At 41.3% G+C, this 27,804-nt stretch overlaps 1 protein-coding gene across 8 annotated transcripts in view; it reads right to left on the bottom strand.

The window, feature by feature from the left end:
* TSNARE1 (t-SNARE domain containing 1) overlaps positions 1–27,804 on the bottom strand; it is an 843,012-nt gene that overhangs the window by 432,371 nt on the left and 382,837 nt on the right. For all 8 annotated transcript variants that reach the window (XM_033933058.1, XM_033933059.1, XM_033933061.1 and 5 more), the window contains one exon: positions 7,016–7,088. In XM_033933058.1, coding sequence (XP_033788949.1) covers positions 7,016–7,088 — 73 coding nt within the window. The remainder of the gene's footprint in view (positions 1–7,015; positions 7,089–27,804) is intronic.

Below are 27,804 nucleotides of genomic sequence, written 5' to 3'. Positions count from 1 at the left end.
GAAAGAAATATTGGCTGTACAGAAGAAGGAAGTGGAACCAGAGACTCATGAAATCACCAGACAAAAAGGTAGGAAAAATGATTTTATTTTCAATTTAGTGATCAAAATGTGTCCATTTTGAGAATTTATATCTGCTGTCTATATTTTGCACTATAGCCCCCTTTTACTAAACCGCAATAGCGGTTTTTAGCGCAGGGAGCCTATGAGCATCGAGAGCAGCGCAGGGCATTCAGCACAGTTTCCTGCACTAAAAACTGCTATCACGGTTTAGTAAAAGGGGAGGGGGTATATTTGTCTATTTTTGTATAGTTGTTGCTGAGGTGACAGTGCATAGAGTCATCTGCCTTGACCTCTGATAAAACCCCCCAATACAAATGATAATTAACATTTTTTCTGCGTAGAGTGTGCTTTATGGGTTTTAAAAAAAAATTTATTGTTGGTAGATCATTTTGACTTGGTCATTTCAAAAGTAGCTCGCAAGCCCAAAAAGTGTGGGCACCCCTGGTCTATATATACTATAGTTTCTATAACTGTATAAGCCTCTATTCCAGGAGTCTCAAAGTCCCTCCTTGAGGGCCGCAATCTAGTCGGGTTTTCAGGATTTCCCCAATGAATATGCATGAGATTTATGTGCATGCACTGCTTTCAATGCATATTCATTGGGGAAATCCTGAAAACCCGACTGGATTTGGCCCTCAAGGAGGGACTTTGAGATCCCTGCTCTATACAATGAATTGCAATAGTCCAGTTAAGAAGTGATCAAAGCTTGAAGCATAGTATAAGTCTAAATAATACAAATACCTTAATATTTCAAAGGAGGGAAAAAACATGATTAGATCACTGAAGAAATATGTTCTTTTATTATCAGTCCAACAAAAATAGCCAAGATTTTTAATCTTAAGATTACGCCGTTTTACAAGTTCTTATATTCACCTCTTGCTTCCTCTGTATGACATTTTCAATCATTTATATTTTAACTCTCTTCTTAAAAGCCTTGAGCCCATCAGTTAACCAGGGAGCCTTTGTTGACGGCTGCCTCATCAGACGTTTGGGGGACCAACTCATCCAATATTATGCTCATGGCTTTCTCTTATACACATGAAGTTTGAAAATGGATCAGACCAGATTATGGGATCCAGAGATACTGATCTTCCATCAGCCAATAAAGTGGGCAAGGAGGTTTATCCTATAGCCAACACTAGTATGATCAGAAAATGATCTGACCAAGGTATGGGTGACATCTCTAGAACATCAATCTGAACTCTATAGATATCTCTAAACAACACAAAAATATTAAATCAAGAATACCCCCTTCAGTGTGAGTTGAAGAAATGAACCATTAATGCAAATTTAATATTCACAGCCCCTCTAGAAAATCTTACTCCGTGCCATCTTCTTTACCATACATACAGTTTTAAAAAATTACCCAATATCAAAAAATTATGGATTTTAGAACAGGCACCTGTGAATAACTGTAACAACTCACACAATTCTGGTCTCCTTTATCTCAGGAAAGGTTCAAAGAAGAGCGACCAAAATGATAAAGGGGGTGGAACTCCTCTCGTATGAGGAAAGACTAAAAAAGTTAGAGCTCTTCAGCTTGGAAAAGAGACGGCTGAGGGGAGATAGGATTGAAGCCTACAAAATCCTGAGTGGAGTAGAACGGGTACAAGTGGATCGATTTTTCACTCCGTCAAAAATTACAAAGACTAGGGGGACACTCGATGAAGTAACAGGGAAATACTTTGAAAACCAATTGGAGGACATTATTTTTCACTCAGAGAATAGTTAAGCTCTGGAACGCTTTGCCAGAGGTTGTGGTAAGAGCGGATAGCGTAGCTGGTTTTAAGAAAGGTTTGGACAAGTTCCTGGAGGAAAAGTCCATAGTCTGTTATTAAGAAAGACATGGGGGAAGCCACTGCTTGCTCTGAATGAGTAGCATGGAATGTTGCTACTCTTTGGGATTCCGGAATCTTGCTTTTCTTTAGGGTTCTGAATGGAATATTGCTACTCCTTGGGTTTTGGCCAGGTACTAGTGACCTGGATTGGCCACAGTGAGAACGGGCTACTGGGCTTGATGGACCATTTGTCTGACCCAGTAAGGCTATTCTTATGTTCTTAGAAGAGGTGCCCTGCATCGAGAACACTATAAATCAATAAGACTGCCAAATTCTGCATGTTGTTCACTTAAATCAATCCTTTCCCTACCACCGGTTATCAGCAGTATCTTTTCAACTGCCCCAATTCATCACTACTCTTCCTCATCCCCACTGTTTTCTAAGCACAGGAGAAGCTTAGGTAAATTATACCAACCAGGCTAACTGAATCATGAATATTTAGCTATGATACCATAAGATAGAAAACATCTGAATCCTGCTGAATAATCAGATTCTAAAGTAGCACACATTTACACCAAACTGCTCAAGCATTAATCAAATGCACATTTAGGTTAACTTCATGCTGAGTCTTGGGTAATTAACGGACTAAGGGGACTAGAGTCAAAAAAAGAACTCCTATCTTTTCTATTTACGTGCTCTGGCATAATAATATACTTCATTTTTACCCCTACCGAAAAAAAACAGATATCAACTGACCATTTTCATCGTAACATCTTATATAAGACCAGCATCAACATGAAAAGCTTAATGAAAACCCCCAGCCTTTTCTTCCATAGAAGGTAAGTAAACATGAATATTAAACACATATTTTAAAAAAATAAACAAACAACACTTGAGGGCCTGAAAAAGTGTACCTATTAGGCTCCATTTCTTCAGCAACAGATCTGCTGCTTATAGGGGTTGGCATCTTTGAGCTGCCCCAATCCAGATGTGCTCAAGTCAAGTTCATTGGGCTTACTCTCTGGGACACCCAAACTAACTGCTGGGATAACAGTTACCTCCCAATTGGCAAGAAATATCCCACCACTCCTCTCCGCTTGATGTAACCTGATGGCCTAAGAGGACTCCAAAACACTTATCATTTTTCACACAAAAACAGTATCTGATGGGTCAAGAAATCCCCAGCCACCTCCCTGCATGGATGCCTCCCTCCCCTCTACCACCCATGAGCAGGGTCGGATTTTCCTATAGGCTAACTAGGCTTCAGCCTAGGGCCTCAAGATCAAGAGGGGCCTACATTCAAATTGTTAGCAAAATTAAAAATTACACTATTCTAAAAACAGTGAACACTAAAACACTGAACCGAAAATAAGGAGAAATTCTACGCATATGACTAATAAACAAACATAAAAATGTATTGGTTAAGATCAACGCGTTCGACTCATTGGGTTTGTTCGTTTGTATATACTAGATTGCACCAAAGTATAGTTCATACGTTCACTGATTGCTATGGCAAATATTGACGTGCCTTATGCTACTAAGCTCTGGTTTGTTCTTGCATCAATAAAGTGCAGATTGGTGTAGACTGGAACAGACAAACGAACAGACCTATTGATATCCCGACGTTCGGTTATATTCGTGTTACTTCGATAATATGAAACACGTGTTAATGTTATTAGAAAAGATGAGACAAACACATAAACCTTCATAAAATTCCACATTGTCGCATACAGACTTGTATCAAATAATATTCAAAGAAAATATTCAAGTGGCCTTCCCAATGTGGAATCAATCTTACGGCTGTTTCTCAGTTTAATAGTCACTAATTGTACTGGAGAAAGGTCATTTTCAAGACTTAAAAATATCAAAAATCAATTAAGAAGCACAATGACCCAGACGAGGTTGTCTTCATTGAGTATTTTGTGCATCGAAAATGAGACCTTCAGAAAAATAGATTTTGATGAACTTCTAGAAGAATTCTGTGTGAAAAAGTTTAGAAAGAAATTCTTCTAATCTACTATTTCGTTTTAAATTTATACTTGGATTGAATCAGTTCTTAAATAAAATAACTATTAACATAAAATTTAATATGATATACAATTTGATATTTTCTTTTTTGTGATCTGGATTTTGTTTGAATAAAGTTCCATTTTTGGTTTAGTTTAAGACTTAAAATTCATAATAATTCATACTTAAACTTTAAATGTTAATTATTATGAAATAAATTTATCTGAATTGAATTTGGTTTAATCTTCAATGTATTGAATATATTTAATTTAATTTGATAGAAAATATGATAATTTTTATTGCGTATTTTATTTTTGTAGTCAAAGATTTTCATTATTTGAATTTTGTTTCTTTGTAAATGTTGTGTGTTATGTTTGATTAGTTATTGTTACAAGTACTATATATGGTGCTGAGAATAAATGTCCAAATAAGTGTTCTCGACTTTTTTTTATTTATTATCCGTGTCACATTTTTTATAAAGGTTAGTACCAATAACAACATGTTTCATTTAACATATTGATATATATCACAGTAATGATGTATTTTATTATCTCTCATGTAATTTACAAACTTAAAAATGGGAGGTGAAAGGGCCTCATAAGTGGAATAGCCTAGGGCCTCTTTTCATCTAAATCTGGCCCTGCCCATGAGTCAGTATATCTTCATCTGTCTCATCCTGGCCCCCTCCCAACTGGTGATAAAGGGTTGGCATCTCTCCTCTCTTCCCTCCCTTCTAACCTGTAGATACTAAAGTGTAGGCAGAGGGAGGGAGGAAGTGAAGAGAGGGAGAGATGCTAGACTGGAATTTTGGCACCTTTTATCACTGGCGCTGAGCCACACACTATTTTTTTTTATTTACATGTTTGTTTGTTTTTTTTCAAGTATTTCTTTACAATCCTTTAATATAATCTCCCTGCTTTGCAATGATCGAGTCCCAATGTCCGGAAAGCTTAATTATTCCATCCAAAACAACGTTTTTGTTCAGTTGCCGAATGGTTCTGGTACAGGCAGAAGAAAGCTCTTCCAAAGATGCAAAATAAAATCCACGCATAGGTTGTTTCAACTTTGGAAAAAGGTCGAAGTCTGGTGGACTCATGTCTGGACTGTAGGGAGCATGAGGTAACACCTCCCAGCCGTATTTGCGTAGTTTTTCAATTATGGCATTCCCTATGTGCGGGCAAACGTTGTCGTGAAGAATAAGTGACCCAGTCAAGAGCAACTGAGGTTGGGTTTTGTGCATTTTTCTGCACATTGTTGGCAAAAAATCACGATAATACACACTGCTGCGACACTTCTTCCACATGGAACTTTGTGATGACGATGCCTTCATGATCATAAGCAAAAATCATCATTTATTGTCTTCTGATTGAGCTTATCAAAATTTTTTTGGTCGTGGGGAAGATGGAGCTTTCCACTTGTTATTGAAAAACTACACGAATATGGCTGGGAGGTGTTACCTCATGCTCCCTACAGTCCAGACACGAGTCCGCTAGACTTTGACCTTTTTCCAAAGTTGAAACAACCTATGGGTGGACATCGTTTTGCATCTTTGGAAGAGCTTTCTTCCGCCGGTACCTGAGCCATTCGGCAACTGAGCTAAAACGGTGTCTTGGATGGAATACTGAAGTTTCCCGGATGTTGGGACTCGGTCATTGCAAAGCAGGGAAGCTATATTGAAGGATTGTAAAGAAATACTTGGGAAAAAAAAATAAAACATGTAAATTAAAAAAAAAAAAATAGTATGCATTATTTATGAAATGACCCTCGTAGAAACAAAGTAGCTTCTGAATAATACTGGAAAGAAATAGATAACTCATTATTAACCCCCCCATCCCTGAGCAAGACTTCCAGAACCACTAGAAAACAATCAGTGAACAAATTCTAAACTATGTACCGTATTTGAAACTATGATCTAACTGTATTAACAGTTGTACTGATCTATCTAGCAACTCTATTGAATGTCCGTGTCAAACTAAACTGTCCATTGTAACTTCCTGGGTAACTGACCCAACCTCTTGTAATGTAATCTGACCTTGAACTGAATAGGTAAAGGTGGAATAGAAAATGTGATTAACGTATTTCTCAAATCTGCCTCTATGTTTTGATAGATTATATTGATTTATATACTGAGATGTAGGGGTCACCTTGGGGGGAGAGGGTTGTCTGCGTACACTATTGTACTTTGTGGCAATCTCTTTCTTATTTTGTATTCTTGTGGTTGCTATACCACAGAATTGACATTGATCTCTTCATGGATTAGTGATTGTTCTACATTAGTAAGCATGGGATTTCTAGGGGTGGATTAGGTTCACAAATACCAGGCTCTGTTTTGTCATCATCATTATGCCTTTATCAATCTAATGTATGAGTGGATACGATACTAATGTATCACAAAAGTCAAATCTGCACTCATATGAAGAAGTCTATACTCAAACACTCGCACTCCGCTCTTATAGTTTATTCATATTTGGAGCTTGGTATTCATTCAGGAAAAAGCCTCAGAAATAGGAAGTACTACGCTTATAGTTTCCGTGGTAATCATTACCAGCGTAGGTGTATTCCAAACTCGTACTCCGTACTGCAATCACTGGCCAAAAACCTGTTCAGTAAAATTATGCTAGGATCCTTTTATCTTGATTTTAGAAAACTATTGAAGACCCAACTGTTTGAAAATTTTTTTTCCTAATCTGGTTGTTTCATTTAATAATTCTATGCTTCCGTCATGCAATGTATCTTCTTTTAAATTGTACTTTTACGGTATGGTCGGTTCTTATTTGTTGTAATCCGCTTAGAACCATTCTTTTAAATTGCATTTTTCTTTTAAATCATATCTTCTACTGTAGGACCAATTTTTATTTATTGTATTTTGTTTTGAATTGTTTTTTCCTTTTAAATTGTACTCTCTACTGTATGATTTGTGCTTATTTGTTGTAAACTGCCTAGAACCATTTTTGGTTAGGTGGTATATACAAATAAAATGATTATTATTATAACAATAGTATAATGACCAAATATAAGCATAAATGTAATCAATGAAGGAAACCTAGAGATAAATATTATATTTATGTAGGAAGTAGCCTTGAGTCATTCCCATGAGTACAAAGTTCTATAAATCTGATTGAACTCAGAAGCTGAATGAAACGATAACGAGAATAAAGAGTTATACATACCTACGGTATCTCCTTGCTCATGTACCATGGTTGCCAAGTCTTTAATGATCTGGTTGACATCAAGCATATCACTCTGAAAAAAGAGAGACCCCAGGATGAGTATTCACAAGTTTATGTTATCATACATAATAAAGAAAAAATAATAAGTTTGGACTTGCAACCCAGGAGTTCTCTTCATTCAAAAGGCCAATAATAAATCGCTGTGAATCACAAACTGTGTGCCGCAGCAAGATTCCAGTTGTGCCATCAGGGATTGAAGGACACATGACGGATGCCGAGTAACGCTTCCAGCGTCGGCACCTCTCCGCCCCTCTGGCCCCACACGAACCTCATTTAGTTTCCCCCGAGCTCGAGGCCGTGTCTGGAGGGCCTCCAAACGTTTGCGCATGCTCGGTGGCCCTCCAAACACGGCCCCGAGCACAGAGAAAACAAGACAAGGTTTGTGTGGGGCAGGGCTGGGGTTGGAGCATGGCAGGGATTGGGGCGGAGCAGGGTGGGGTTTTGGGTGTGCCACAGAAATACATTTGCTCCGTTATATCTCCTTTTTTACTTAAGGGTGGTAGATGCATGGAACAGTCGTCCAGAAGAGGTGGTGGAAACAGAGACTGTCTGAATTCAAGAGGGCCTGGGATAGGCACGTAGGATCTCTCAGAGAGAGAAAGAGATAATGGTTAGTGTGGATGGGCAGACTAGATTGGCCACTTGGCCTTTATCTGCCGACATGTTTCTATAACCATAAAGTTCTATGACATCACAATGCAGGTGTAAAGAGCCTTAGCCAATAGGAAGAGGAGATGCAAATGTTAAGAGCATTAGCCAATAGGGAGAGGAGGAGATAGTGGATGCTGTGGATAGGCCATTTGGCCTTTATCTGCCGTCATGTTTCTATGTTAGTGTGCTGGAGCAAAAAAATAAGTTTGCGGGACACTGATATATCCTATGCCCTAACCCATGATTCAGGATTTGGAGACTTTGTGGCCAATAAATTCAGAAAGCAATAAATTGTCTCAGAATATTGTGTTGCTGCGAGACAAATGTGCAAGATTTCAAGCAACAACTTAATAAAGAGGGGAAGGGGAAAAAGGAAAGGAAAGCTTCTGAATTTTAATCTGCTATAATTCCAGTTCGTATTTATGCACCTTTTCTAGGTTTCTCCAATTTGAAAACGTAATTTGCTTATGGCTTCTTTTTAAAAAAAATTTAGTAATTTCAATTGTACATATCAAGTATCTATATACAAGAAAAGAACATTGGTGAAACATATTTTACAAGAAATATTACAAATAGAAACTAATCCTAAAATCCACTTCAAGGAGAGATTTGCAAGGATAAAGTAAAAGGAAATAATTTCTGATGGAAATCCAGTTCGCATTCTAACTCTAAACACTGAGATCCGTTTTCTGTTTGCTTATGGCTTTCTGAAGTATCTCAGAGCTAGAGTATTCAGCCTTTACATATTTATCAGCTCCAGATCTACCTCTCCATACCAGATATTTGGCCCAAATCTCAGGCTGCCAGTCCGGATGTCTCACCACTGAATATGGCTAAAACCTAAACGCACCTCACCTCTTCCACCATTCTCTTTTTCTGTGGATAACACTCTCCTCCTTCCTGTCATGGCAGCTCGCAACCTCAGGGTAGTCTTTGATTCCTCTCTCTCCTTCACCACTCAGATCCAACAAACCGCTAAAACCTGTTACTTCCTCCTCTATAATATTACCATAATCTTACCTCTCCTCTCTGAGCACACTACTAAAACCCTTGTCCACGCTCTCATCACCTCTCACTTAGAATACTTCTCTCAAGTTTTCCGCTCAACCATCTCTCTCCCCTTCAATCCGTTCAAAATGCTGCTGCACTCACATCACCCCTCCTCAAGTCACTTCATTGGCTCCCCATCCATTTCCGAATACAGTTCAAACTCCTTACTGACTTACAGTACAAGTGCATTCACTCTGTAGCCCCTCAATATCTCTCGCCACTTATCTCTTCCTTTGCTCCATTCATCAGGTAAGTCTCTCTTATCTCTACCCTACTCCTCCACTGCCAACTTCAGACTCCATCCCTTCTTTCTTGTCGTGCCGTATGCCTGGAACAGGCTGCCAGAGACGGTGTCAGGTCAAAAGCGCGCCGGGACAAAGGCGCGAGCAGACAATTGAGTGCAGCGCGGAGGTGCGCGCTGAAGAAAATGACTGTTTTTAGGGCTCCAGCAGGGGGGGCAACCCCCCCCACTTTACTTAATACAGATCGCTCCGCGTTGTGGGGGTTTGGGGGGTTGTAACCCCCACATTTTACTAAAAACTTCACTTTTTCCCTGTTTTTAGGGAAAAAGTAAAGTTTACAGTAAAATGGGGGGGGGGTTACAACCCCCCAAACCCCCCAAAACGCCGGCGCGATTTGTATTAAGTAAACTGGGGATGCTCACCAACAAAACCCCCCGTTGGAGCCCCTAAAAACAGTAATTTTCTTCGGCGAGCACCTCCGTCTTGCGTTCAGTTGTCGGCGCGCGCCTTTGTCTTCCGCGTTGTTGTCTATGAACCACCAGAGACAATACGTTATTCTCTGTCTCTAGCAGTATTCAAATCCAAGCTAAATGCCCACATTTTGGAAGCTGTTTTCAAGTCCCACTCATCGTCGGATACCTACACCCACTGTATCATTCCTTCTGCTAGAAAGTCTCCAACCCTGAGATGTCCTGTCTGCCCAAATTAGATTGTAAGCTCTTCTGAGCAGGGACCAGTGCTATAGAAATGAAATATAGTAGTAGCTCCAAGAATTCTCCAAAGTTAGAAGCCAGAAATGACATGACATTTACTCAATCCATGCTGCCCCCAATACACACATACAGTGGTGCCTCTGGTCACGACCATAATTCGTTCCAAAACTCTAGAGGTGACCTGAACCTAATTTAGAGGCCATGCTTAATTGCAAAATTAATGTAAAAATACAGCACAAAGATTTTGCAGTGAATGAATGCACGTCGGACCGAAACCAATTACAAGGGAAAATGCTTGAGTACTTGATTGTAAAAACCGCTTAGATAACCTTGATAGGCGGTATATAAAATCCTAATAAACTTGAAACTTGTGAGACTGAATGGTGTCAGGTCAAAAGCGCGCCGGGACAAAGGCGCGAGCAGACAATTGAGCGCAGCACGGAGGCGCGCACCGAAGAAAATTACTGTTTTTAGGGCTCCGACCGGGGGGGGGGGGCGTGACAAATCGCGCCACATTGTGGGGGCGTTGTGGGAGGTTTGGGGGGGTTCTAAGCCCTCAAATTTTACTGAAAACTTCACTTTTTCCCTGTTTTTAGGGAAAAAGTTTACAGTAAAATGTTAAGTTACAGTTAAGTTTACAGTAAAATGTGGGGGGTTACAACCCCCCAAATCCCCACAACGCCGGCACGATTTGTAGTAAGTAAACTGGGGGTGCTCCCCAACAAAACCCCCCGTCGGAGCCCCTAAAAACAGTAATTTTCTTCGGCGCGCGCCTCCGTCTTGCGCTCAGTTGTCGGCGCGCGCCTTTGTCTTCCGCGTTGTTGTCTATGAACCGACTGAACACGTGCGTCTTAGTTAGGTACATGTACGTAAAACAACAAAACATGGGTGGGGCTGTGTTTGTTCAGCACCCAAATGTGTGGTCGTGACCAGGTGCAAAATTTGTGCAAATTTTTGGGCCGGGAACCGATTTGTTCGCATTCAGAAGCGTTTGTGACCAGAGGTTCTACTGTACTATATTGCCTACTAAATGTGTTTTACTGAAAAGAGAATATACCCTGAAAAAGTTTCCAAATTTGACCATATCACCCCGCTTTTAAGAAACAAACATTGGCTCCTACTACCCTATCGAGTCACCATAAGTTCAAACTCCTTTTACTGACATACAAGTGCATTCGCTCTGCAGCTCCTCAGTATCCCTCCTCTCTTGTCTCCTTATATTCCTACCCAGAAACTCTCTTCATCGAGTAACTCTCATCTGTACTAGAGAATGACACGGTGGCAGTTACCTGCGGCTAGACGCAGGTAACCCGTTGAAATGGTGAGGGGGAAAAAGTGCTCACTGCGGGCATGGGGACAAGGCCATCCACTGCCCCGTGGAGCAGTGAATGACCTTGTCCCTGCAGTTAAGTGAGGGAAGGCGCGCGGCCCCCCTCCCTCCTTAGGGCCAAATCTATCTCCCTCCCTCCCCCTTACCTTTGTGGCGCTTTAGTAAAGAAACTTACTGAAGCTGGAGAAGCCTGCCTGCCTGCAGTCACGTGTGTGTGGGCATCAGAGGAGAAGCTTCCGTCCACACACAAGCTCTGCAGGCTTTGCTGGCGTCAGTAAGTTTCTTTACTAAAGCTCCGCGAAGGTAAGGGGGAGGGAGGGAGATTCTTGGGCCGCTGAAGGGCGGTGAGGTGGCGGGGGGGGGGGGGAAGGGTTTGTGAAGGGGACGGCGATGACGGGACGGTGGTCCAGAGAGGGGGCAGTGACGGGGACAGATTTTTTCCCCGTGTCATTCTCTAATCTGTACCCTTCTCCTCTATTGCCAACTCCAGACTCCGTCACTTCTATCTTGCTGCACCACATGCCTAGAACAGACTGCCTGAGTCAGTATGTCAAGCTCCATTTATTCAAATCCAGGCTAAAAGCCCACTTTTTGTTTTGAGGCTGCTTTTAATTTTAATTTATTTTTATTTCTTATATACCACTATACCGTGAGGTTCAACCCCTAACGTCCACTCACTTGTAAAGTACCCATGTCTGTTTTATCATTTACTCTGTGAGAATTCCCTACTGAGCAGGGATTGTCTCTTACAGGTTTAATGTACAACGCTGCATACATCTAGCAGTACTTTAGAAATAAGTAGCAGTAGTAAAAGGCTGAATATCAGGTTTTTTTCCTTCCTGATCCTCCTCTCAAATCCCCATAACAGTGACTCTTGATCTTGATTCGCAGTGGGAGAGACTACAGACTGAATTGCATTTTATATACACCACAACAAACTCTTTGCTCCTCTCAGCAAAACCTGCTAGCCATTCCAAATTCAGGTCAGGGCAGTGAGGGAGGGGGAGATAAGGTGCAGAGCCTGGCAGGGAATGAGGGGGGCTTGGTGCAGAGCCTGGCAGGGAAGGGGGCTGGGTGCAGAACCTAGCAGGGAGTGAGTTGGGTTGGGTGCAGAGCCTTGGAAGAACACAGATGGAAGGAGGCTGGGTGCAGAGCCTGGCAGGGGAGGGAGGGAGGGAAGGGGCGCTGGGTGCAGATCCTGGCAGGGCAAGTGAATATTAAGCCCCCATCTTATAGTCAAGTCAACCATTTTTTCTCCTTTTCTGGGGGTCTCGACTTATATTTGAGTATATATGGTACTTTATTTAGCATTTTATAAATTATAAACCACTTAAAAGCCCCCCAAATGAGTGGTATATCAAATATGAATAAAACTTGAATCTTGTTTCCAAAGACAACTCTTATAGGGAAAGGATATGGAAGCTTGAAGCAATTTATTTATTTTTAGTACTTATATACCACTTATAGCCTAACTGATTTACATTCAGGTACTCAAGCACTTTTCCCTATCTGTTCTGGTGGGCTTACATTTTATCTGATGTGCCTGGGACAGTAGGGGTTTAAGTGACTTCCCAAGGGTCACAAGGAGCAGCACGGGATTTGAACCCACAACCTCAGGGTGCTGAGGCTGTAGCTCTAACCACTGAACCACACACTAATACCTTAAAGAGACAGCAGATAGGACCCAACATGGGTACTAATTGATCTAAGAGCATCGATGGGGACAGAGCTATAAAGGAGTGAGAGAGTGGATACAAGTGTGAGTGGACCAAAGAAGCACCGTTTTCCACAGAGAAAGGAGAAAAATACCACTGCCCTTAAGACCACTTTCACTGGTAAAGAAGGAAGACTACCAACTAATATCAAGAAGATTAAGGCAGCACAGGATGGTAAAGATTGTTACAGCTATAAAGTCTGCAAGAAGGTGTGAAAGATGCATGAGTTGCAAGTAGAGAGTACTGTTCAGGTGAGGACAAGAGTCACCATTCCACAGAGACTGATTCTATTGTAACTATTTCACATTGACTATTTGTCTTATTCCTTTACATTATTAAAGAGTCCAATAAAAGGAGTTTTATTACCGTATATACTCGCATATAAGATGAGATTTTGGGGTAAAAAAAAAAGGTCCAAAAAGGGGGTCTTGTCTTATATTCAGATCAGCACCCACCTGTCCCCCCCTCCCGGTCTTGTTGCAGTCCTCCCCTGGCCTGCCGTATGACCTGGTGGGCCGGGACAGGAGGGATCCCTCTCGTCTCCTGTCCCGGCCAACTCTGACAATTTTTATACCTCCATCTCAACTTCCCCCTGCGTACCTTTTTTTAATCTCTGGTGGTCCAGCGGTGTACTGGACAGGAACGAGCTTTCCCTCTGAATGGCTGCTGCAAGTTCTTGCAGTCCAGTGGTGTACCCAGGCAGGAGGGAGCTTTTTGCAGGATTCATGAGAACTGGCGGTAGCCATTCAGGGAGCAGCTCAGGGCTGGGTAGATGTGCATTAAGCTCACTCATGCCTGGTGTACCGCGAGAACTCGAAGCAGCCATTCATGGAGGGGCTCAGCATGGGGCAGGAGCTTAGAAAGTTTGCTCCTGCCTGGTATACCGCTGGACCACCAAAGATTAAAAAGGTACATGGGAGAGGCGGGAGGGAATTAAAAAAATTGTCAGAGTCAGCCGGGACAGGAGATGGGAGCGATCCCTCCTGTCCCGGCCTACCACTGGACTACTAGGCTTGGTGGAGGCCTGCAGGATATCAGGAGAGAGGGGGAACAGGGTACAGGTCAAGGAGATGGGACAGGGTATAGAGTCTGGGGGGGCTGGGTGCACATGAATATTAAGCCACCATCACCCCAGGCTTATATTTGAGTTAACCTTTTTCCTCCTTTTTTTTGGGGGGAAGGGTACCTTTACTTATATTCGGATCATCTTATATTCAAGTACAAACAGTATATTTAAGATGAGATGGCTTGGGAAAATCCACTGCTTATTCCTAGGATAAGAAGCATTAAATCTGTTTTACTACTTGGGATCTAGCCTCGTACTTGGGACCTGGGTTATCCAATGTTGGAAACAGGATACTGGGCTTGTTGGACTTTCAGTTTGTCCTAGTATGGTAGTTTTTATGTGAGCCAAGTATAAGACAATCCAGCCATTGTGACATCACTGATGAGGTTAGATCTTAGGCATTGGTGGAATGAGGCATTATGACATCACAATCTCAGCTCTGGAATGTTGCTACTCTTTGAGTTTCTGCCAAGTACTTGAGACCTGTGTTGGTCACAGTTGGAAAACAGGATCCTGGACCATCGGTCTTGTCCCAGTTTGTTAGCTCTTATGCTCTTAAGTGAGTCAAGTAAAGGACAATCCAGCCATTGTGACATCACTGCTGAGGTTGGCTCTCAGGCATTGGTGGAATGAGGCATTATGGCATCACAATCTGAGCTCTGGAATGTTGCTACTCTTTGGGTTTCTGCCTGGTACTTGGGACCTGGGTTGGCCACTGTTGGAAATAGGATACTGGGCATGATGGACCTTCAATCTGTCCTAGTATGGTAGTTCTTATGTGAGCCAAGTATAGGACAATCCAGCCATTGTAACATCACTGATGAGGTTAGATCTTAGGTATTGGTGGAATGAGGCATTATGACATCACAATCTCAGCTCTGGAATGTTGCTACTCTTTGGGTTTCTGCCAAGTACTTGAGACCTGTGTTGGTCACAGTTGAAAACAGGATACTGGGCTTGATGGACATTCGGTCTGTCCCAGTATGGTAATTCTAATGTTCTTAAGAACAGTCTCCTAATTACCTTGTTGCCTTTGAATTTATTGTGCCTGTCTATTATTAACTATTAATTTTCAAGCCTTCCAGTAGGGGACTTTTACTACATGGAGAGAAGTTTGGGGAGAATTGGAGTGCATTTTAGCCACAAACACGACTAAATTGTTGGTCCACCAACCTCTGGGGTATCCCTCAGCCCCATTAATCTGAGAGATCTGCCACATCTATATGTATTGTAGGCATTTAGGCATCACTAATAGAATTGAGCCCTACATTGTAGGCCAGGGTTTACCTCGCCTATATTGAGGCGCCTAATGATGCCTAGCAGTTCCTAACTCAAAATAATGCCTCCAATCCACCCCCTAACAACACCTACCTGGTGTTAGGTACTTGGGTGTAGGTACCTACCACCCAATTAACCTTAATTTATTACTTTTTAAAAAAATCATGAGCCAGTTAAAGCTCATTAATGACACTATTAACTCTAATTTTGAAACTAATTTTTATGAATGTAGGCACCACCTCGTAGAATTACTTCCTCCTCACTGAATACTGAGTATTTCATTAAATTCAGCAACCTAGAGATTTGAGATAAAATTGAGTAGAAGATTTTGCAGGCAGAGGAATAAAAAAAAGAGAATGTTCTTCAGCCAGTCATTTATTTTTTTTTTTTTAAATAAGGAAGGGAATAGTTTGACTTGCAGATTTCCTTTTCTTCTTTCGCACTCATGCATGGCAGAGAGCTTCATAGTTGAGTAAACAAAGCGATAGACTAGACTGCAGCACGATTGATCTGAAAGCATTATTCAATTTGTCCCTGAGTGATTTCCCGTTCTGTATGCCAGTCCAGTGCGTCTCTTGTTTGCAGAGAAAAGTTGGGCCTGATTATGTCTCCTTCTTGTCAGAAGGTATAACTGCTTAAGCTCATCTTCCACTGAGTTCAAGTTCTTGCATTTCAGAAAATGCACATCGAAGACTCTGTGTGTATTTTTATCTGGGTCAATATATCCAGGCTAATTGTTATTTCAGGATATGATTTATATCGTCAGGAATGCCACAGCAAATGAGTAGTACCGTATATTGAAGTTACTGGATTGTATGTCTTTATTCTTGGAAAGCACACAGTGAACTATGGACTCCTTTTACTAAGCTGCTTTAGGGCATTAACGCGTGGAATAGCGCGCGCCAGACACTAACGCCAGCAATGAACTGGCATTAGTTCTAGCCGCGTAGCGCACGCTAATCTGCTGCGTGTGCTAAAAACACTAGTGCACCTTAGTAAAAGGAGCCCTATGAGATCAAGTTTCAAGTTTTATTAGGATTTTATATACCGCCTATCAAGGTTATCTAAGCGGTTTTTACAATCAGGTACTCAAGCATGGTTCTACATTGAACCAAAAATAACAATAGAGGTTTTGGGAACAAGTATTTGACTATGTGAGCAGATTAACTCAGACTTCACTTAAGCTGAATGCCGAAACAGCATTGTTATAAGAACATAAGAAATGCCTCTGCTCGGTCAGACCTGAGGTCCATCTTGCCCAGCAGTCCACTCACGCGGCAGCCCAACAGGTCCAGGACCTGTGCAGTAATCCTCTATTTATACCCTTCTATTCCCTTTTCCAGCAGGAAATTGTCCAATCCTTTCTTAAACCCCAGTACTGTACTCTGCCCTATTACGTCCTCTGGAAGCGCATTCTAGGTGTCCACCACCCGTTGGGTAAAGAAGAACTTCCTGGCATTTGTATTGAATCTGTCCCCTTTCAAATTTTCCGAATGTCCTCTTGTTCTTTTATTTTTATTTTTTTGGGGGACTAAGAATAGAAAGTTTAACATCCTCTCAATCTAAACTTTCAGAATTGGCATTTATAGCTGCCAGATTGACATTAGCTCAGCAATGGCGTATGTGAGACATAACCACATTAAGAGATATGAGGGAATGTCTGGGAATAGTCTGTGAGAATATAGACTATCGGCCCTTTTAACAAACCAATGGGCAAAGTTTAATGATATATGGGAGAGTTATACTCAAATGGGAAAAAGAAGCACTATGAAAAAATTGAAAGGTATATTATCCTATTCTTATAGAGATCCCAGGTCTCCTGGGAGGGGGGCGGGGGAGGTAGGGGATGGGATTGTTTTAATAGTAGGATAGATAAGCTGCATTATCTTTATTAGTTTATTAAGATTGTGAATTACATTCAATGATGATTATGTGTTGTAGTAAGATTATTGTATTAAATTAAAATTATTAAATAAAGATTTAAAAAAACCAAACTAAAACTTAACAATAATAATTCATAGCTGAAATTCAGATGTTGGAATAATTGAAGTGTGTGATTTATCAATATTTTGCAACTAAGCTGAGCCCTCTCACATGGTGTAAAATGAACATCAACTAATTAAGAAGATGACGACTAGAGGTCACAGGAGTCATTTGAGAATAAGGATGGCAAATTTCAAATTCTACTTTTCTCGATGTCACATTTTGTGCGACTTGAGCAACTCATTTCCACCCAGATTTATAAACTTGTGCACCCAATGAGATCTTCAGATGCTGAACAGATAAGGAGAAAAGAGGCAATGCTGGATCGGGAAGGGAAGCTACATGGGTGGTAGACCATGACATTCTACTACAAATACTAGAAACAATAGGAATCTCAGGAAAAGTGCACACTTGGTTTCAAGGATTCCTGCAGTCCAGGACCTACAGAGTAAAAACAAACAAAGAAAAATCAGAACCATGGTCCAACCCCTGCGGCGTACCCCAAGGATCGCCTTTATTCCCAACTCTCTTCAATCTCTACACTGCATCCCTTGGCACCTGCCTAGACAAATTAGGCTTAACTTCCTATAGCTATGCAGATGATATCACCATCCTCCTTCCTTTTGATCAATCTACACACTCCATGACAGACAAACTACACAGAATACTAGAAACGGTGGCTATATGGATGAAAGAACCCAAACTAAAACTGAACCCAGACAAAACAAAATTTATACTTCTTGAAACAAACAAAACCCCAACCATAACAAACTTAGTAATAAACTCAATCACATACCCCACTCAACCCACCCTAAGACTTCTTGGAATGATGATAGACAGAAGCTGCATCATGCAATCTCAAATCAACAAAACAATACAGAAATAATTTGTGGTCATGAGAAACTTAAGGCAAGTCTGAAAATTCTTTGACAGAAAACAATTCCAGCTCATGGTCCAATCCCTAGTCCTAGGACTTATAGACTACTGCAACATCCTCTATCTCCTCTGCCCCGCAGTCATGATAAAACAACAACAAACAGTACAAATCACAGCCCTGAGACTGATTTATTCGCTGAAGAAATACGACCACATCACCGCCGCATACCTCGACTCACACTGGCTCCCAATACAAGCAAGAATACAATTCAAATTTACTGTCTACTATTTAAAGCAGCGGTGTCCAACCTTTTGGCTTCCCTGGGCCGCATTGGCCGAAAAAAATGTTTCTGGGGCTGCGCAAACGCTGCGGCAAGACAGTAAACATCCGGGGGCAGCAGAGGAAAACACTGCATCGCCCTCGAACAAGACCGCACAAAATACTTCACAGGGCCACTTGCGGCCCTTGGGCCGCAGGTTGTACACCTCTGATTTAAAGCAATCAATGGAGACAGCTCAGCCTACTTGAACAACCGCCTTATCCAAACTGACACAACCAGGCAAAAGAGAACCCAAACACCATTCACGCACCCCCCAATCAGAGACGTCAAATGCAAAAAAATGTACGATGGCCTACTGGCCATGCAGGCCGCGAAACTTGACCACCAATTATTCAGTCTACTGATGACGACACCAGACTACAAAACCTTCTGAAAAGAAATTAAAACCCTGCTATTCAAGAAATCCATCAACACAAACTAACTCCACAGGAAGTATCTCAATCCTCCAAAGTAACTATGTAATCTCTTCTGGAATTGTCCAGATAACTTCTAATGTAATCCGCCTTGAACCACAAGGTAATGGCGGAATAAAAGTCACTAATGTAATGTAAATTTATGTCTAGCACACACATTTGCATTCACAAGTTTTAAAATAACAGCAGCTTAATACAGCTTAACTCCAATAACACAGTTTAACTCCAATTAACAATCAATTACAGCGGTACCTTGGAATCCAAACTTAATCCGTTCCAGAACCCCGTTCGAGTTCCAAGACAATTTTTCCCACTGAAAATAATAGAAACTGGATTAATCCATTCCTTGGTCCCACAAACTCAGACAGCAAGACCGGCAAAGTCAGCAAAATCAGAACTCCCACCGGCAAAGACAGCAAGATCGGGACCCCCACTGGCATAGGCAGCAAGATGGGGACCCCCACCGGCAAAGACAGCAAGATCAGGACCCCCACCAGCATAGGCAGCAAGATCGGGACCCCCACCAGCAAAGACAGCAAGATCGGGACCCCCACCGGCATAGACTACAAGATCGGGACCCCCCACTGGCATAGGCAGCAAGATGGGGACCCCCACCAGCAAAGACAGCAAGATCGGGACCCCCACCGGCATAGACTACAAGATCGGCAATGGCAACTGAAAGTGGTGCTCAGCCCAAAGCTTCCCTCCCAGGCGGAAACAGGAAGCTGCATCATAGGGGTAGCTCTGCTTGCAGTTTGAATTCCAAAGCAGTGTTCAGATTCCGGGGCAAAAATTAAGAAAAAAACAGTTCAGATTCCAAGTCGTTCGAGTTCTGGGGTGTTTGGATTCCGAGGTTCCACTGTATTAAATTAACAGCCAATTATTGGTTTAACTTGATCTTGATGTTAATTTACACCAATTAGCATTTGTGTGACCAATATTGTTAGTCACTATTCTAGAAGTTGTGTCATGCCATTTCCATCACGTGTATCTTCCAAGGAAGTGTGGACATGGGGGGTGGGGGGCGGGGGAAAGACACATGGCTGCCCCAGGGAGTGTGGTGCACAGGTTACAATTATGCGTCTAATTGCCAACAGTTAGTCACAATCACTCACACCAGCCTTTGAGATGGTGTACGTGTTCACGCCTAAAGTTAGGCACGAAACTGTAGACTTACGCTAGTATTCCTTAACGAAGTTCCGAGCAGAACTCTCATTACAGAATTCATGCTTAGCATGCATCATCCCAGCGTCTACATTTTGGTGTTGTTTCTTGAATTTACCCCCTTTACCACCTAGTGCTTCAGGTTCCCGCTTAAAAGCACGCTATATATTGGGCACAGTTAATGGAAATGTCTAGAATCTAGACTCTAGAATCTAGACTCTAGATGTTAATGACTTACCGTATTTTCACGCAGATAACGCGCACCTGTGTAAAACGCGCACACGGGTATAGCGCGCAGAAATCACGATTTTATGTACAAAAACTTTTGTATACCGCGCTCACGGGTATACCGCGCATGCAGCCCGACTGTCCTTTCGCCCGTCCCGACTCTCCTCTGGCCACCCGACTCTCCTTTCGCCCTCCCCGACTCTCCGTGGTAGGGTTGGACCCATGTGCCTCAGGCCGCACCCCCAGGTGGGACCTAAGGCTCCAGGGCCTATTCTGATTGGCCCACGCGCCTTAGGCCCCACCAGTAGGCGGAGCTTTGGGACGGATGGGCCAATCCGGCCTCATTCCGTCGTTGGCTGCCTGCCGGACAGGCGGGTTTGGCTCCCGTCTGTCCGGCCAACTACCAAAGGTACGGGGAAGGGGGGTGGGGGTGTCGTGGGGGTCGGCCAGTGGGGTCGCGGGTCGGCTGGGGGGGGCGGTCGTTGGAGGGAGGGGGGTTTGCGTCGAGGGCAGGAGGGCCTGGGATCCCTCCTGCCCGTAATGTAGTGCGGGGTGGGGGTAGGGGGTCGCCGTGGCCAGGAGGGTTTGGGCTCCCTCCTGGCCCGATATTGTCGGGGAGTTGGGGAGTCGGCCGGGCAAGAGGGCTTGGGCTCCCTCTTGCTCCGATCGTGGTTGCGGGTGCGGGTGGGAGCGCGTGCGAGCGGTTGTTCGGGGTGGGGGTGCGAGCGGTCCTGCTGGGGGGGGTGAATCGGGCGTCGGGCGGGGTGGGAACTATGTAAAAAAAATTTTGTATACCGCGCTCACGCGTATAACGTGCAAGGGGTATGCGCGGTAGGTAAAAACGCATATAACGCGCGCGTTATATGCGTGAAAATACGGTACACCTCCAATCTCAATATATTATGACAAGCAACCAACTCATATGGTAAAACAGAGGGCTCCTTTTACGAAGGTGCGCTAGCGTTTTTAGCGCACACATAAGATTAGCGCGTGCTAGCCGAAAAACTACCGCCTGCTTAAAAGGAGGCGGTAGCGGATGGCGCTCGCTAAAACCGCTAGCACACCTTTGTAAAAGGAGCCCAGAGTTCATGCCTAAAGGTCCCAGTTCTATACACTGCACATGGCGTACTTCAATCTTAAGTGAGGCGCTGTGTATAGAATTGCACCTAGTGGAAGTTAAAATGGACTTAGGTGTACCTTATTTATGCCAGGGTTTTCTTGGCCTGAATACCACTGCCTAAATCTACTTTAGGCGCCTACATGCAAAACACACCCATGATCTGCCCCCTAACCACGCCTACTTTCTGGTAAATGCTTTGGGCTAGGCGCCTACCACACAATTCATTTTAACTTAAGCTAATTATAAAGAGCTAATAGTTTATCAGTGCCAATTAATCTTTTAAATAAATTAGGTGCCTAATTTTAGGCGTCTTTTAGAGAATCAGGGCCAAAAGAACCATTTGTCCCATTCTGTCTCCCTGCTTACTTCTGCTCTGCACTGTTCTAGTACGGATATTTTCCAGCCATCACACATACAAGCTTAATTGTATACTGTTTTCACATTCATCACCACTCACTGTACTAAAGGATATCTCCCAGCTATCAAGATGATAAAGGGGATGGAACTCCTCTTGTATAAGGAAAGAATAAATAGGTTAGGGCTCTTCAGCTTGGAAAAAAAGACGGCTGAGGGGAGGAAAATGAAAACTCTACTCTTTGATAACTAATATCTAATCTAATCTAAGTCTTGGCTTTATATACTGAGTCATCATTCTAAGAAAGCTTAACTCGGTTTACAATAATTAACTTAACAAATAAAACCCATAAAAAATATGACTAAATTTCGGGAAATTAATTTTTAAAGTGTTTAGCAAATAAAGTAGTTTTTAAAGACTTGCAAAAAAATTTTAAGTGAGCCAGAACTCCTTAAAAGAAATGGAAGATCATTCCAAAGTTGAGAAAATTAAAGATCAGAGATTGACTAAAAATCTTGACTCCTTTAATCCTTTTTGGAAGGAAGAGATAATTTAAATTGTTGGTTACCTCTTGCAAAAGAAAGTCTGCAAGCATTCCAAGATAAAGGAAGGAGAGGAGTAAAGATACCATATAGGATTTTAAAAACAACACAAGCACATTTAAGTTGAACTCTAAAATAAACCGGGAGCCAATGGAGACTCTGGAGCAACGGAGTCACGTGATCAAATTTACGTTTCCCAAAGGTCAATTTCGCAGCAGTAATTTGAATCAGTTGCAATCTATAAAGACAAGTTTTTGTGGTACTGAGGTACATAACATTGCAGTAATCGAGGCGAGATAATATAATTGATTGAACTAATATGGAAAAATAACGATGATGAAAGAGGTGTCTGACCTTCCTCAACAAATGCAGGTTAAAAAAACATTTCTTGACCACAGAGTTAACTTGATCCTTAAAAGAGAGAGAGGAGTCAAAGAGGACTCCCAAAACTTGGCAGAAAACTCAATCTGTAAGGAGGATCCAGAAACCAAAGCTACAGAAAGGGGAAGACAATCCAATTTTGGGCCTAACCATAATAATTTGGTTTTAGTTGTATTAAGCTTCATCCGGACCGACTGAGCCCAGGCTTAAAGTTTTGATATACAGAGATTCACTTTAGATACTAGGTCAGTAGTATCCAGATCTATCTCTATCAATATGAAAATATCATCCGTATAAGTGAATAAAGTTTCCCAGGATGACAACTTAAGGATATTCAAGGTAGTCATATAAAGATTAAATACAATTGGAGAGAGTGGAGAACCCTGAGGAACCCCACGGGGAGACTGCCAAGAGTTAGAAGTATTACCTTCAAAATTCACTGAATAAGAACAATGCAGAAGAAATTTAGAGAACCAGTCCAAAACTACCTGGTGGAGACCAATATCTGAAAGCAACTGAATACCATGATGGACTACATCAAATGCTGCAGAAAGATCAAACTTAGTATGATTAGGACCTTCTTCTCTCCCTTCCCTCTATGCCCCAAGACACCCTTTTCCCACTGCAAGTCGCCTTGAGCCTTTTTAGGTTTGCGTGACACACAAATATTAGATTAGATTAGATATGATTGAAGTCTACAAAATCCTGTGTAGAATAGAATGTGTACAAGTGGATTGATTTTTCACTCCAACAAAAATTTACAAAGACTAGGGGGCACTCGATGAAGTTACAGGGAAATACTTTTAAAACCAATAATAGGGAATATTTTTCTTAATCAGAGAATAATTAAGCTTTGTAATACATTGCCAGAGGTTGTGGTAAGAGCAGATAGCGTAGCTGGTTTAAGACGGGTTTTGGCAATTTCCTGGAGGAAAAGTCCATCGTCTTTATTGAGAAAGACATGGAGCAAGCCACTGCTTGACCTGGATCAGTAGCATGGAATGTTGCTACTCTTTGGGTTTTGGCCAGGTACAAGTGACCTGGATTAGCTACCATGAGAACGGGCTACTGGGCTTGATGGACCTTTGATCTGATCCTGTAAGGCTATACTTATGTTTTTATAATTTATGACCTGACTACTGAAAGAAATCAGTGCCCCAGTTCTTGTTCTCAGGTTATGGATCTACAAGTTGTTTGGCCCTGTTCTCTGTACGTTGGTTCCGTTGTTCTTTTCGGCTTCTGCATTCTTGCTGGATGAGCATACATATTCTATGACTAAATCAACACCCAATCTACAATTTTTACCCTCTTTCCATACCTCTGTTGAAACTATTGCTGTAGCAATATTGAAAACCATAGTTTGTCCACCCATTTTCCTTCTTTAAATAGCTATCTCTTTTCCAAGCTAAAAGCCTTAACCGTTTTAGTCTTTCCTCATACGAGAGGAGTTCCATCCCCTTTATCATCTTGGTTACTCTGAACTTTTCTAGTTCCGCTATATCTATTTTGAGATAAGGCGACCAGAACTGAATGTAATACTCAAGATGAAGTTACACAATGGAGCGATATAGAGGCATTATAACATTCTTAGGTTTGTTAATCATCCCCTTTTTAATTTTTGGTCCCATCCCTGCAAGCTCTGTCTTCATCTGCACAAGGCTCAAACACTTTAAAATCATAAGTGTTTGAGACTTGTGCAGATGAGGATAAAGCTCACAGGGATGGGACCGGGACAGGAAAAGAACTTGCGGGAATGGGAGATAGATCCTGTGGGGGCAGGGACAAATTTGTCCCCATGTCATCCTCTAATTTGCTGCCTAACATATGATCACTAATGTTGGAGTTTGGAAATTAGAGAACCTCATCTTGGAGTGAAGGAGGAGAATCTGTACATAGTTGGACTGTATGGTTTGCATTATTTAAGGAGTGAGGGGGTGTCTGGTACTTGCTTGCAGTGGGAACTCCTGCTATTAAGTTGGTCCCAGTTCTGGTCTAAACAAATAAAAATAACTTTGTGTGCCTCTTCCCAGCATCTGGGTAAGAAAGGGGGTTATACCTAGGCAATGGCCATGCTACTGCAAAGATTTGTGGGTAGGTATGGGAAAGATGGGTACTAGACGGAATTAAATGTGTCGGAAGGAAGGGGAGGAAAGGTCTTGTATACTCCTCTATCCAGGATGGTAGAAGACAGAAAAGTAAAAAGATAGAAAAAGAGAATTCTTGTATGGCAGTTCTCTTAGTGAAAGTGACCAGATGGTCATTTTCTGCCATCATTTACTGTGACACTGCATTGAGGTCTGCTAAGAACAGCATCTCCGTGTTACTTGGATTCATAACGGTGAATGGCAAGAATTGCAACAACTGTAACCCAAATTGCTTCCTTGGACATGCAAACCACACACAGAAGGAATAAAGAGTCCCCCAGAACACAGAGGCAAAAAAAAAAAAAAATCAAAAACTATTCCTTCGGTGAAAATTATTAATACAAGACGGCAATTTATTTTTTCGGTTACTGCACCACAGACTTGGACTGCCCTTCCAATATTTTTAAGGGAAGAACAGGAATTCGGAAAATTTAAAAGTAATTTAAAAACATTCCTTTTCAAGGATGCCTTTGAAAACTAATTTTAATATCTGATAACCCTATTAAATTTTATCTTATTATATTTTGTTAACCTTCTGTATTTTTCCCTTAATGTTTTTTCTTTACTTTAAAGATTTGTATTTCATTCCTCCTTACCTAATATTATGAGTATGTTAAAATTGATTGTATTCTGTATCGTTTTTTCTTTTAAGTATTCTTATTTATTGTATTGTCACCCAACAAATGTAATTTTAAACTGTACATCGCTTAGAAGTATGATTAAGCGATTAATCAAAAAAATTATTAAACTTGAAACTTGAAACTAATAGAGCTTTGCAAAACAAGAGAAAATATTCTTTACAAAATTAAGAGTAAATGAGAAAGAAATGGATCTTTATTTTTTAATTTAAAACATTTCTAATCCACCTTTATCCAAGGCGACTCACAGTATCACATACACAATTGAGGTTTGAACATCTTAAGAAGTCACATACGTCAGTAAAAATCATAAGATTGCATCATTTGAACCTATAGATTATCTCAGCCATTCATCAACTACCATTACTTCACAAAGAATTTGAGTGACATTCCTTTACACATCACCTTCGAGCAGGACTGTATTTAAATTAAAGCTTAACTTTGTATACTGAGTTATCATTCTGAGAAGGCTCGACTCGGTTTACAGCAATTAAATAAACAGGGAATGATTTACAAATGATAAATAGAAGACAATAGCAAAATTGAACTGGAACTCCTTAAAAAAAAGGGGAGATCATTCCAGAGTTGAAAGAGTTTAAAGACTAAAGATTGACTTAAGATCTTGACTCCTTTAATCCCTTTTTAAGGAGGAGAGAGAGTTTAAATTGTTGGCTACCTCTTGCAAAGGAGAATCGGTAAACATTCCAAAACAAAGGAATAAGAGGATTAAAGATACCATATAGAATTTTAAAAGAAATACAAGTGCATTTAAATTGAATTCCAATGAAGACTCTGAAGCAAAGGGGTCACATGGTCAAATTTACGTTTTCCAAAGATCATCTTCGCAGCAGTATTCTGAATTAATTGCAATCTATGAAGACAAATTTTTGCAATGCCCAGGTAGATAGCGTTACAGTAATCAAGACGAGATAATATAATTGATTGAACTAAGATAGAAAAATGACGGTGATGAAAAAGATGTCTAACCTTCCTCAGCATTCACTAAATAAGCTTTTCATGACCAAGGAATTTATTTGGTCCTTAAAGGAGAGAGAGGAATCAAAAAGGACTCCCAATATCTTAGCAGAGAATTCAGTTGGTAAGGAGGACCCAGATACCAGAGCTACAGTAGGAGGAAGACAGTCCAATCTTGGACCTAACCACAAAAGCTTAGTTTTAGTTGTATTAAGCTTCATTCGGACAGGCTTGAAGTTTGGAAATGCAAAGATTTACTTTGTATTTAGACTTTGATCCACGTTTCTTTGACTTAGGACTTTTCAGGGACCCCTGAGGAAGGCAGCGTAGTCGAAAAAAGGGCCATGTTGGGTCCTTAGTTTCCATTCTTTGGGTCCTAGATATTTTATCATGTGGATTAAAAGATTGTATCTTCAATAAAGCCTGCATCTTGGACATCTTCTCCACAGTTGTTTTTGTTTTCGTCTGTTCCTTGGATCTGTGGAGTACCCAGGGTCAATTTTGGGTTTGTTTACAATAAAGCAAAACAGGTCTAATTAGCTGCAAAAGAAGATGACATTTGGAAGATAGAATAGTAACTTTAAAAAGCAGGATATTAGCTTAAAAGAGCCTGCACAAATAGATGGTTCTTGAGCAGCTTTCTAAATTGCATTAGATTTTTATAAAACCATAAGGTACCAGTCAACGCATTCCACATAAATGCTCCAGCTATAGAAAAACATGAATTCTTGGTTCGTACATATCGGAAAATATTCCCCTTTTTGTGTCTAACAACCAACAATTCTGTGACCTCAGCGTCCTTGGTGGAGTATATAAAATTAGGCATTTTGCCAAATAATTTGGCAGATCATCATAAACACGTTGCTGGACAAGTTTTAAAACATTGAATTGGATACAAAACAATATTGGCAACCAATGCAACCTTTTTAAAATAGGTGTAATGTGTTTGTATCGAGATACTTCCACCAATAGCCGAGCAGTTGAATTTTGTATCATTTGTAACACTTTAATACGTACTTGAGGCAAACCTAGATAGATTCCATTACAGTAATCTGTGATAGTACTAGTGCCTGAAATACTTGTCTCAAATCCCAATTTGACAAGATATTCTTCAAATGAGACAATTTTCGCACGGTGAAGCAAGCAGACTTCACTACTTTTGAGATCTGTGCTTTAAACCAGGCACAAAGACACAGACAGTTACTTCAAAAAGCAAAAACATCATATCCCAACAAAGGAATGGTTAAGAAAAGGTGACTTTAGTAATGTCAAAAGGGGATAGTAGCCTATAAGCAAGTAAAATTGGCAAATGTAGATTTTGTTGTGCTGACCTGCAGTGCTTCTCAGCTCGATCCTGGAGTACCCCCTTGCCAGTCAGGTTTTTAGGATATCCACACTGAATTTGCATAAACTTGATTTGCATACACTGCCTGCATTATATGCAGATGTCTTTCATGCATATTCATTGTGGATATCCACACTGAATTTGCATAAACTTGATTTGCATACACTGCCTGCATTATA

This window comes from Geotrypetes seraphini, chromosome 2 (assembly GCF_902459505.1).
Source record: "Geotrypetes seraphini chromosome 2, aGeoSer1.1, whole genome shotgun sequence".
In the NCBI taxonomy this organism is placed as follows: Eukaryota; Metazoa; Chordata; class Amphibia; order Gymnophiona; family Dermophiidae; genus Geotrypetes; species Geotrypetes seraphini.
The sequence above is the reverse complement of the archived record's forward strand: the minus strand, read 5'-3'. Positions and strand labels throughout refer to the sequence as shown.